At 38.9% G+C, this 13,534-nt stretch overlaps 1 protein-coding gene across 5 annotated transcripts in view; it reads right to left on the bottom strand.

Moving 5' to 3' along the window:
• sobpa (sine oculis binding protein homolog (Drosophila) a) overlaps positions 1-13,534 on the bottom strand; it is a 39,304-nt gene that overhangs the window by 10,385 nt on the left and 15,385 nt on the right. For 2 of the 5 annotated variants that reach the window (XM_046413365.1, XM_046413368.1), the window contains exons 5-6: positions 12,212-12,235; positions 3,878-3,973 (exon numbers count right to left, since the gene is read on the bottom strand). The exons of 1 other annotated variant lie outside the window; for it this stretch is intronic. In XM_046413365.1, the coding sequence (XP_046269321.1) occupies positions 3,878-3,973; positions 12,212-12,235 (120 nt within the window). The remainder of the gene's footprint in view (positions 1-3,877; positions 3,974-12,211; positions 12,236-13,534) is intronic. 2 more of the 5 variants (XM_046413367.1, XM_046413369.1) reach the window with 1 other exon arrangement.

Below are 13,534 nucleotides of genomic sequence, written 5' to 3'. Positions count from 1 at the left end.
TGTTAATAAGTTGAGGGATGCGTACCGGAAGGCGGATAAACTCTTTCTGCACACTGCATAGCAACACTGGTTTATTTGGCAGGATCTTGTCTGGCAGCAGCTGAAAGACAGTGGACTCATATGGGCTGTTTGGGAAGACTTACTGTAGCACTGGCCAGGATTTCAGAAGAATGCGTAGCATCCTGTCCTGCAGCTGCTACACATGTAGAACATCATGTTCTTTGCATAGATGTATTTCACATAGATTGTCCAGTGAATTCAACAAAGCATCTCTCAAAAGGACATAAGTTTTAAAAGCTGTATTCTAGTTCTGAATTTGGAGGAAGTTCAAGTCTTTACGCAGTGTAACTTCAGGAGGAATTTCTGAGACAAAGACATGAATAGAGCTTGGGACAAGCGGCTAGAGAATATAAGGACGCACAGCAAATCAGAGACAGAACTACAGAGCAACTACTATGCTTAAACAATACGTTGGTGGTGCTCAGATGTCAGTCCCCTGATTTCTACATGTTTTAACTGCCCATTTAGTCCTGGCTAATTCAATGAGCCATGACTGAGTAAAAGTCAAAAAGGTGCTCTCGCAAGTTGAGCTTGATAATGGTAGGCCCAGGATATTCTAAATAATAAATGTGCTGAAATTTTCCTAGACTCAGAAAGACAGATGGAGAGCACTTAACGACTTTCTGCACTGTGAGTGAAATTTCACTGCGCATTACGCTAATGGAGTTGTGTCTTTTTTCTCTCTCTCTCTCTCTCTCTTGCTCGCTCACTTGCTCTCTCCCCATTCTGTACACAGATGTTTGCAGTTCAATGTAATTACGGTCATTTATTTCCATCGTGGCCAACGAACCAGTACCAGTGGTGCAGTTTAACCATTTGCATTACAACAATTATCATCCAAACAAGCAGTCATCGTTTTCTTCCTCCTTTCACCCTCTGACCCAGTGACGAGGCCGGCGACATTTAAGAATCCCAAGATCAGGCAAAGTTATTTTAGTGTATAATTAGTTTACATTAACAAGTTAGGTGAGGTGCCTCTTCATTCTTGGGGGTTAAGAGACTAGATGAAGGGTATTAAATTGCTGCAGTCAGAAAGATGAAGGAGTAGGTTGTGGACCAACAGGTTGCAGGGGAGGATGAGAAAGTTCCAGGCAGTGAAGAAGAGGAAGAGGTTGCAGATGTTAAAGAGAATGCACAGCATTTAGATAATAAAGAGGAAGGAGAGGAGGAGGTTGCAGAGTTAAGAGGCTGGAGGGCTTCAGACATTGCAGAGATTGCAAGATTTCATAAGAGGCTGTAGTGCCTGAAGTGGTTTTATATGGAAATATGAAGAAGAGGTTTCTAAGAATGAAGAGGGTTAAGCAGCAAAAGAGTATAAAGAGACTGGCTTGTATATCCCTGTGTTAAGGTCGATACGTGATGTTTTTGACACTTCTCAGATTGCTGGTATAATCACATAGTGCAAAACACAAGGATTAGATCCATGAAAATGAACCAGGTGCTTAAAGTAAGCCAGTTGCTTGGTTCTTGGTTAAGTCATCTCTTGGTCCAAAACAATCTGCACTAAAGTATCCACTCCTGACAATTCAAATCCATCAGTGATGTGAGGAAAGCAAACAGAAACACTATGCTCATTGCATTGTGGATTCAGTCCAAAAACTAGATTGTGTAGCTGGAGAATGCCATCATAAAGCACCTGGTCCACTGGAAAAAGAAAACAGAAGAAGGATTCCACTAAAGTTTACACAAGAAAATTAAACTCTGGCAGCGCTTAACAGACCATCTGTAACATGTGGACTTGTTACTCTGATTATCCAAAATATCACTTTAAAGTGGCCACATTTATTGAAATATCTATCATGAGGGTTAAAATTACCTGGCTTACAGAAGGGGAAACATATCTGGCTCGTATCCTTTCCTGTGTTTTATTGTATATTGGCTACACTGTGTACCTGACGTCTTCATTAAAATCTGAATGGAGCAGTACCAGTTTAAAGTGTAGATAAAAGCCAAAGAGGACCAGAACTACATTCAATCTGAGGCCTGACTTTTCTCAGCCAGCATCACCATCACTCATTATATATGTGACATACAAAGGCCATTCTCACTTGGCCAGGTGAACCTCAATTGCACTATATTTCATTGCACACACTCACGCACGCACAGTGAGTAAAATAGCTCCAGGTGTAAGAATGATGACCTGGTGGATCATGTTTGAATGTCACTGCAGCAGACTGCACCTCTCTGAGAAGAAATATCTCTGCTGGCATGTGGCTGTCTGGTACCTGTTTGCTGTTCCACATTATATGACATCTTTACTTCAAGCAAAAGTTTGACATATTTTAAAGAAATATTATTCCCTTTCTTGTTGATAGTTAGATGAGAAGATCAATATCTTTCTCGTATTTTGCAGGCTAGATATGACGCTGATTAGGTTATTTTTTTGCTGGAACAGAAAGCCTTGCCGAGTCTTCAATCTCATTGATTCCATTAGTGCAAAAACCAAAATATCAAAACAAGACAATGACAAGACTTGTCATAGTTACACTTTGGATTTTGTATAGATTAAAAAGTTCCATCCTCATATGTAGCTCACAGAAGTACAAGTGCTATTGATCTTTTCATCTCTCAGCAACAAGGCAAATAAACGCAACTGCCTTGGCTTTAAAGCAAAATTTGGGTTTTTTCCAATTAAGTCTTTTTGGTAAGGTTTGGCCACCATTTCTATTGACTGGGATAACACTGTGCTCACCAAAGTTATTTCTAAGATCAGGAAACAGCAACATCAGTAAAAGGAAGTCTACTGGAGCAATATGAAAGCAGTTTGACAATCAAACTTGTGAAAAAAAAGGTGACCCAGAATATGTTACCATTACCATTATTTTGTGGTAGAACTGTAGTTGAAACCGTAATAGCATAGCAATAACATACAATAGTAACAACACTAATAATAGTAATAAATGCTCATGTACCCTCAGATGGCAAGTCAAAGTTCCAAAATATTTGCCTGTGATCTATGATTTATGATTAAAACATACAGGTTGGGTCAGAACCTGTGTGTGTGTGTGTGTTTCAAATCTGTGTGGTTGACCTCTTGTGCTTCTTGCTCCATTTGACTTCTTGTTAGTGATACCACAATCCAAGACCTCAGCAATTAATTTGGTGAGTGCAATTTTACTATTAGACATAAACATTAGATATGCCAGACAAATGATGGTTAAAACTATGAAAATAAGACCTGAGTTGTAATAAACTTGAATGTTCTTTTAAATGTACATTAGCAGCACATATGTGGCATGTTGGTGGCATATATTTCACTGAGCTTTTTTGTTGAGATGAAGGTTCCACCAAACTGTTTTCTTTTATTAAATAGATGTATCAGAATTCTCAATAAATACAACCAAAAATAAAAAAAAGTAAATCTGCATTATTCACTTTAGTTTCATCATTAACGTGTTATCATTGCAATAATATACCAGTTTTAATTCTGGATGCGTACATTGGTTATTTACAAATCCCCAACAGAAGTCATGAATATGGTGTATAAGGAAAATGAGCAAAGCAAATGAATGCACATGAAAAAAGTTATGAAAATCTCAAACTCAAATGTATGCAAACTGCATGTAAAACATGAGTGTCACTTGTGTACTGTTTCTTATTTTTGGGCAGAGTTGAGTCTGATGATTGATGTATACTTTTACAGTAATGCCCAAATATGAGACAGTGCATTGACACGTCAGGAAGAAATGACTTGAAAATTATACACTTTTAACAAAAAACAACAACAACAACAAACAAACAAACAACATCAAAACATATTTGTGCAGTAGCCATCAAGCTTAAACTCTATCTGGTGTTAAATGGTTATGGTCCTTACAAGCACATCGCTGTTTGTCTTGAAGACAAGCCTGGGCGTGTCCTGAGTAAAGCTGTGCTGGGGTAATTTCCCACCGAGGCCATCGTCGTCTCTCGCCTGGGGGGGAGAAATAATGGCTTCTTTTTACGAATGGACAAAATAAACAGGTGAACAGAGGCAACAAGGAAACTCAGAAATGGAAAACACTGAGAAAGACAAACAGAAATGTTGACTGTAAAATGGGTGAACAGTCATTGGTTTGTGGACAAACCAATCAGCAAGACTCTCTGCAACAGAACTGCGTGTGTGAATGTGTATGCATGCATGTGCATGGTTGAGGAGGCTGCAAGACATTTGGTTCAGACACTCAAAGTGCTGCCTGCAACCACAACAGTGTGTGTTCATTCAAGCAGCCATTTATTTGAGAGAAAGCAGGAAAATAAAGCACATTTAAAAACAAATTCAGTAATATCAATCTACACTAACATGAAGAAACAAAATACATTGGAGCAACATTCCAAGACGGCGAGCCCAACAGCTTACCATGTAGCCAAATTAGATAATGCTAAACAGCTTAAAATAACTGGTTTTGCTGTGTTTTGTGTTGTAGTGGTTTATGATCAAGTGAAACTAGATACTAACCAACAGCACCAACAAAAAAAGTAGCTGTAGTTGTTGCGGAATTGATTGTGTTAGTGGTGGTGTATTTGCAGCTATTTTGCCAACAGTTCGTTAACACCTTGGAAGTTCTTTTTACCAAGCGGGAGATATTGTCAGTGTCAGAAGTCTCCGATATCTCCAACTCAGAGTTAAAAGTCAGTAGTAAATGTTTTTCCCACTCTGCTACTCATAATTGGGGTTTAAATAATTTCATGTGAACTTTATATTGAAGTGTAATTATTTACACCTGTGCTTTTTCTACTGAGACAACACTGATTCACTGACAGTAACTTTCACTATGGGCTATCTTAGCTGTGAGAAATTCCTGATATCTGTAACTTGGATATCTCAGCTAAGAAAGAAAGAGCGTGTAAGTTTGCCTCCGACAAGTGAGTGTACATTGAGCTTAAGTGCATCAGTGCATTCACGCAGTTAAAGGTAGTTAAAGGAACATATTCTTCTGCTGAGACTTTTTGTCATACTGAACAGTATAGCAAATGCTTAACCTCGTGTTTTACTCTCTCACTCATAACTGCAATGGAGAAAAATACAGGAAGCTTATCAGTATTTCAGGGTCAACCTGAACTGGGTGAATAAAACTTCAATACAAAGAACAAAATGATCTTTCTGGACAATGAACACATTTTGAAAAGAAGCATTTCTAGGACCACTGCTCCATATCTAAAAACTCTTCAAATCAAAAAGAAAATTTTTACACAGAGATCTCGTAAATTCTGCTGCGACAAAGACTTGCGATCGTGCCATCTTTGTTTTTTTGTTATTTTTGTTTTTACACCAAACCAAACAATGCTGGCATAATATTGCCCCAGTGTGTGAGTCTCAAGAGCATGCCGGCGTTCCAAAAGCAATTAAACAGATGCCGATTTGGTTCTGGTACTACTTCCACTGCCACTTTAAAGGCAGAACAACAATGTCGCCCATTACAGGCAAGGTGGAATAACGGCGCAACAATTCTGCAATTCTGAAAAGGTAGCATAAAAGGAGCTAGTGCTTATAGTATTATATATAGTATGTTGACAGAATTTTACACTAACATCATATATTCTTATAGAAATAACAATTACATCAGGTACTAAGACAATGTGCTTAATTTGCTCAAATAGTAGCTGTTGTGGATTTAATTTCCCATGCTGTAATATACAAACTCCTTTAAACATGTACGCCAGCTGGAAAAGAAGCCACCTTCTCCTGTACTCTGTGAGTCATTCATTATGCGCAGTGTGAAAACTGAGGCAGTTAGTGCTGTTATGCCAGGTGTGGGCAATTTTGTTACAAAGAAGTTACTGGAGAAGCTTTGCCTGGCACAATGCCAAATTGCTCCATAGTGTTTCATTAAATGAAATGCAATTTTATATGACATGGACCTCGGTGTGTAAAAAGCCACTGGGCACTGAGCCACCTTCATCAGAAATGGAGATTTAACCTCAATTATACATGTTCATCATGCTGTTTGCAGCCCCCAAGCTGACATTTTATCGTGAACCTATGCCACTGACAGGTGAGATACTGGACTGTGCAGCACTCTTTCATATCATGTTCCCTTTAAACTGCTCACTGCAACCTTTGATTTGTCATGGGTAATTTGGCCTTCAGCTCTGTTCATCGCTCGATGATACCAAAGGGCAATTCTGGTGTATATTTTACATTTCTCGTCCAAAAACTGATTGAGTTTGCCTCTCCCTCCATCTGCTTCCTTCACCTCAAGGTAGAGTTTCCCATTCCCAGCATGACGTAAATCAAATATTGCTGTTTTGTGTCTCATGATCTCATCATTGTATGTAACAGAAAGGATACAGTGTAAGAATCTGAGAGAAGACATTGTTCAGCATTGACATTCTACAGTGTGACAGGGGAGATTTTTTACTTTGTCACAAAAGGTTGGAGAACACAAAACCAGAAATTATGGGGTCATGGTTATCTAGAAGCTCTCAGTGCACTAAATGGACAGTGGGTGTGGGCTGATCATTTCAACTATTTTTTGTCCTGCACATTCACAAACACACACATACACAACACGTCGACTCAGTAGGAACCTGGACACTTCACACAGACACACTAAAGGACAGGTAAACACACATAAAGACACACATTACTCTGGACAGGTATGACACAAACACACATACACAAAGATGCACCATTGTGCTATTATTCTGTCTCCAGTTTATGTTCTGACCCTCTGGCCCTGCGCCAGTTCATTTGCATATTGTACTAATGAGGTGTTGGCACTGTGAGCGAGGCGTGAGGCACATGCAGGGAGCCACACGCAGATAAAGGAGATGGGATTAAGATAGATAGATAGATAGATAGATAGATAGATAGATAGATAGATAGACAGATAGATAGATAAATAGATAGACAGATAGATAGATAGATAGATAGACTTTTGTAAAGGCGTTTTTTTTCCTTATTGATGCCCATATGCCAACAAACTGCAGCTGTCATCCAGCTAAAGTTCCTTCTAAGAACGACAGAGCAGGACATCAGCCACCTAGCTCCCCTCTGGCGACTCAACCGTCCTGAGGGGGGACGTCACACCAGCTGCCACCACACTAGCTTCCATCTGGGCACGGATACATGTCCAGGTGTGTATGCCCATCACCTGCCAAGAGAACTGCATTTCCCAGTGAAAGACACTCATAGGCAGGGTTTCCAAATCCAAAGGCAAACACAGATGAGCACAGCAGAGCTCAACCCAAAATTCTGAAATAAAGGTACAGTCCTAGCACAACACATATGACGGGCGAGAAAAACAGATGGTTATCAAAAAACACTTTAAATGTTTTGTCTCTGCATTTATTGTTCTGAGAAGCCATCTAACATATAGAACTATTTGAGCATATTGCTGTGAGTATTATCTCTAAATTAGTTGTATTGCAGAAGAACAACGCAGAGCAATTGCCTTGTACTGCTGTTCTGAAGTCACTGTGAAATAACATCTTCATGGCATACTGATTGTGAATTCCAAATTGGTAAATTGTTCTTGGAACTTCACAAGGTCGCAGAGAGTATTTCTTGCTTAAGGTCATCATCAGAACACAGTTAAAATGTACAATATGAGGTGTGCCTGTGAATGCAAAAATGAAGCACATTCTTTGCTGCACTTCACGAGTCTGGTTTATCACACCTACAAGTTTAACAAAAGACAAAAAAGCATGCAAGTTCATGCACTTACAATCTTACAATCTTGACATCTAGTTAGACGGAGTTACTTTTGTCTTTATTTGAGCTGAATTGCTGGCAGCTATGAGATAATCACCTTCCTCTCCGTGCCCTGAAGCTGTGTCAGGCAGGCCTCAAGGCTTCCTAACCAGCACTGAGCCTGAGCTGCAGAATATGCAGGCACATTACACACTTCATCGCGCACAAAAAATTTCCTTAAGCAACTACAGTCAAACATACAGAAGACACGGTTACACACACACACACACACACACACACACACACACATACACACCCAGACACCTTTTCTCTTATTCATTTTGCGTGCGTGCCCTCCCTGGCAGCCGATGGAGATGCAAAGTAAATTGTGGAGTGTTGAGGAGCAGGGCGGCAACCATCGGGCTGTGAATGGAGAAGACATTTGTGTGTGTGTGTGTGTGTGTGTGTGTATGTGTATGTGTGTATGTTTGAGTTGATGTGACATTTCTGGGCTGACATGAAGCGGCACTCTGCCCCCTCGCGCCTGGAGGGAGCTCCCGGGGAAAGACACTGATGGAGGTCTGGGGTCTCCGGGGGAGAATTTCATGGTGTGAACAAAAAGCCCTGTGCTGCGGCAGTAAAACACATGCTGGAGTCTCCTCACTACCTGCTTAACACTTTCTTGAATGTTGTGGAAGTTGAAGACATGGTATATATGCTTATTTGCAAGATATACAAAGATAATTATACTCTAAAATTTAAATAACAACGTGATCTGTGCATATTTTGGGTTGTTTTAAATAAATTTCACTTCAGATGACTTCTTTTTATCAGGATTTTGAATTATCCCTCCTTTAAACTGCTTTTCAGCAACAGTGGTAACAACAAAAAGCCTACAATAAACCAGGCTGAAGGGCAGAAGCCTGGTACCCTGAGTCATGTATTTCTGTCTGCTATTGTCATGTGATGATGTGAGTAAAGTGTAATTATTTCCTCCGTGATGGACGATGCTAACTAACTAAGTAACTAATCGACAAGTTTTTGTTTTCTAAGGAACTGAAGCCCAAAAACTCCTGAACTCAAACCAAACTGCAAAAAAGGGCATTTCATCACAACTGATACTGTAGCAACAAACTGCACGAAGCATTTAATGACATGTGGACGACATGTGTTCTGGTGGAGTACAAGGCTCACTGATTCAATGAGAAAGCAAAGCATCCTCTAACCTACACCTTTCTGCTGTCATGCTTCACACTCTCAGAGGGTAATTGATCAGTGCTAATTACCAAGTTAATCTTGGCACTGTGTCCAATGAGCAAGCATGTTTATCAGTGTATGTGTGGGTGTAAGATAAAGCGAGGAAAGTGTGAAAGTGTGACAGCAGCTTCTACCTATAGCTGAAAGCAAAACTCCACCCTATAATTAAATTTCATTCACTTTAATCCCCCAAACTGTCTAAGATCATAGTTGTTGTACGCGTAAATTCTCAGTGAACTTTCTCTGCTATCTCAGACTGGCTTTTGCAGTGCACATCATGCAAACCTGCAAAATACAGGAAGTTGCGGTGAATTACAAAACAAGAAAAAAAACAGTTATGTGTCAGTACTGGACAGTCAAAAAGAGAATGAAGGGGAGCAGGCGAAGTGAGATGACACACAGAGCAATTGAGTAGCAGAGGAAGCAGCACCATCCATACAGACTAATCCACAGAAATGATTAGCCCAAGTTAAAATATCAGTCATCTTTTGACACACATAAACACACACTACATAGGGTTATGCAGAGATGTGAGAAAGTAGCAACCATAGTCACTCTAGGAGGGGATTCGGTTTCATGGATGAGGCAGCTGAAGATATTTCATGCAACATAATGCCAGAGCCGTTGCCTGCCCCCTACACCCTCCGCCCACTCTCCTCCCCCACATCTCCTCTCCCCTATCCAAAGTACAGGCAAACATGAGATACTTTTTTTTTTTTAAGCCGTGACAATATTTTTTTCTGTTGGAAAAAAAAAAAGAAAGCCTGGAGGCTGCGTTGTTGTGGCCAACCTTGTGGGTGCATGAGAAAAGAAACGTGGGTATCACTTACACAAATGGCCTGCATGAATGTGCAAGAGCCAGACAAAATATAGAATCTGAGCCGCTGTGGCAGAGCAGACCTTTCCTGTGTTTGTGATGATGTGAACGTGTGCATTCTCCCGATGGATGAAGAAAACATCCAACACGAGGCTGGCTGGCCTCTAACAGGAATGTATGTGTATGAACAATATGGGTCTTGAAACTGTGTGTGATGTCCCCTAAGTCTCTGCAAAAACATTGATGGCATTGGTTAGTATTTGTACATTTCTGCTCTGCTGATGCATAAATCCAATAAAGATGCGCTGCCTTTGTAGTTCAAATCTTGAAGATGCCACCCTCAGCGTTTATCAGTATTAATAAACTAGGTCAACAATCGATGTTATGACATTACACACACACACACACACGTATATATATATATATATGTATAATTTTTCTTTCTTTTTTATACACACACACACATATATATAGAGTACCACTTAACAGTGGTGGTTGGCCATCAACTTGGCCATCAACAGAGAATAGACCTTGTTGTTTTTCATAGCAAAAACAACAATAAAATATTAAATGAATCATTGACAGAATTGTGTACAACTAATAGCTGAAACACCATTGTATCAGGCTACCAAGCCTCAAACTTTTCATTTGCAATTTTTTAAGCTAAAGATATTAAGTAGAAGTTAAGATTTGCATTATAAGTAGCTAGTGAATGTTTTTAAAATGAGAGAGAGAGATGGTGGCAGTGACAAAGAATTTGAACTTCATGTAATCTTAATGAGCCTTTTAATTTTCTATCAAATGAAATTCTGTTAACACGTCTCACCAAAAAAGATTAAGACTAATCCCTTCGACAAATTACAGACAAAAACATTTTTTATATGTAATTATGACTTAAGATTTATAACATATGTTGTAACTGTAAAAATGAGGGTGGATTTCCTTTGTTGGCGGAAATAGACTTCCTTACATAATAGCTATGTCCTTAATTTTCAAAAGGATACCAATAATCTTGATTTCATTTGTTTAGAGTAATAATTCCAAACTATCACATTCAATTATACCTTGAAAAATTTTTAATAGTCAGGATAAACTCTTCTTTTAACTCCCTGTATAACAAAATAAAATGTGTTCCTTAAGCAAAAGCTGCAAGACCAAGAGATACATACAAAAGGCGTTTTTCCACAATGGATAACAAGATTTGTTATGTAAAACATAAAGTGGGTCACTTCATCAAATTTTACTGTTTGAAGTAGAGCACCGATTGCTAATTTTCATACATTGCATGAATGAATTATACAGTAATTAAACAATAAAAATGTACAGTATTAGGGTATTTTGGAGCTGAGTTTCAGAGGTCATAAGGTAAGAGATTTTATTTAGGACTGACTGGATCTGGCCTGTCACTTTGAAATCCAGACTTTTCTATAACTACAACTTCAGTGAAGAGCTGTCAGTGCAGTGAGAGAACATGCTATGGCTCTAAAATTTCTGTCAAGTCTATTAACGGGGAGAGCAAAGAGAACTGGAGTATTGCACAGAGTATTGCTTAATTTTTGCATTTGTTCATGCAATTTTCTCACTATACTTTCATGGAACTGAAATGTCATCAAAATGTATTTCAGATCCACTATACACTATCCACAATCATAAGATCGGGGCGTAATGTTAATTAAACTGAAAAAACATGTCATATCTGAACTAAACAAACTACAAATGTATTGTACCAGACTATTTTTTAAATTATATATCCTGCACAGTATACTGTATAACCACGCAAGAGAAATATTTTAAATGACTCTCACTGGCTTTATATAAAAACCTATGAATGTATTTTTATTTCGAGCGAATGGTAGACCAGGCTCATCATGGCAGAGTGCTTTAGTCACTTTACATTTGATGTCACGTTCACGTTCACGGCCTCCCTGATTGATCTCTGACTGACATGGAACGGACTTGTCAGCTTTGCTGCGTGTCAAATGACACAGACCCGTGTTTACATTTTTTCCTGACCTTCTCTGGAGCTACAAGACCAAAATCATGACCAGTTCAAAAAATGAGTTTTGATCTGATATGAAGTTCCGTAGCTCTTGCAACTGACACACATTTCTCCCCGCGAGATTTCAACATGTCGGCCTCTCCTTGCCATCACCAGAACCAGACAGATCATTTGTCATCATTTCAACATTAAGCACAATGAAAAATACAAACTTAGTATAAAAGTTAATGAGCTAAAATGGAAAACATATAGTATGAGCAACAGTACAGCTTGATTCTCATGCTTTGGGAGAAAGTGTCAAAAAACAAAAGAAACTGAAGATCACTAATTGAAATGAACATACATACTCTAAGTGCACCTCTATCTTGTCCTGTTCCAGTGCAGTGCTTGAAAAGTGATTATGTTCAGATGAACAACTGACTTCAGGACAAACAAGCAGGAGAGTAAAACACATCATACTCACAGTGTAATTCCTTACATATCCCAGCTTTGGTACAAGAGAGAAAGGAGAGTGTTTAACTACAGTTATCGGGTAGGGGGAGGATTGAGAACACAGTAACAACTTTTGTTTTGTTGTGGTAAAATCTATGATATTTGAAGTCTCTTTCGGTTCTTTCGTATTATGTGTTCAAGCCAAACCAAAAAAGTTAACGAGAGTGTTTTAAAGTCCACATTTTTAAACAAGATTTTTAGTCAAAATGACCTTTTTAGATCTTGAGTCCGAGTTAAGTGTAATAATTACTGACGTTACAACAGATAAAGCCCCTGCTCACAATATTCACACTATCAAAATGTCATGAAAACTTCATTTAGCTGAACACACCGTGTGCTTATAAAGAGCTTACTGATGTAACATTTTCTGGCAGCCATATTAGAGGCTCTCTGCTAGCTGGCAATAATACAGCATATACAGCAATTGCTCTTGTGAACTTCGCTATCCCACTAATGCGACTTAGTTTAATTATTTGATTTTTACATTCATAAAATGCACACTGCAAGCTAAAAATGACCAGTTTCATGTGAAAATAATCTTAGTACCTTAGCTAGTATGTCATGGTATCACCTTAGCTAGCGGTCAAATCTTACAGATCTTGTTGACCCACCAGTAATGTATGAGGCAAGTCTTTACATGTTTTCACTAGTTGTCTACAAATGGCAGCTTTGTCCCCCTGAAAGTAAAGGTCTAGAATGTAGGATTAAGTATCACTGGTGTGGTTGCAGATTGCCAACCAAACCAACCAACTAAATACCCCTCGGCTCACGCTCTCCTGTGGTGGCCAATAAAGGTGTGACAAATGCAAAAGGCCCTCTCTAGAGTCAGAATTATGAATATTGTGTTCCATTTCTGCCCTTCACCCCCTACCCCCCAAATCATACAAACTGGACCTTTACACAAGATGACCTCTCAAGTTACAGTGTAGTCTGTGTACAGCAGTGCTAAAGATAGTTTACTGTGTAACCTATGTTACATTTGGAAAAAATGTATTGGGACTTTTCAGCCTACTATCATAAAATTTTGTTAATATATAACTCAAAAACCAAGTAGGCCTAAGAAAACTGTTTCCATTTAAAAAAAAATCCAAAAAGATTACAGGTTTTATGGCAGGTTTTAGTGGTGCTGATAGGCAGAGTTTTGAACTTCCTAGCAGACAAGCTGTTTTCCCACGAGTCTTCATTCTAATCCATGCTAATCGTGTCTACTTAACACACAGATATGAGAGTGACATCAGTCTTTTCACAAATAAAGCAATTAACTGTATTTCCCAAACTGTCAAACTGTTTCTCC

This window comes from Scatophagus argus, chromosome 15, assembly GCF_020382885.2.
Source record: "Scatophagus argus isolate fScaArg1 chromosome 15, fScaArg1.pri, whole genome shotgun sequence".
Taxonomy (NCBI): domain Eukaryota; kingdom Metazoa; phylum Chordata; class Actinopteri; family Scatophagidae; genus Scatophagus; species Scatophagus argus.
Note: the sequence above shows the minus strand (reverse complement) of the source record. Positions and strands in the feature narration are given on the sequence as shown.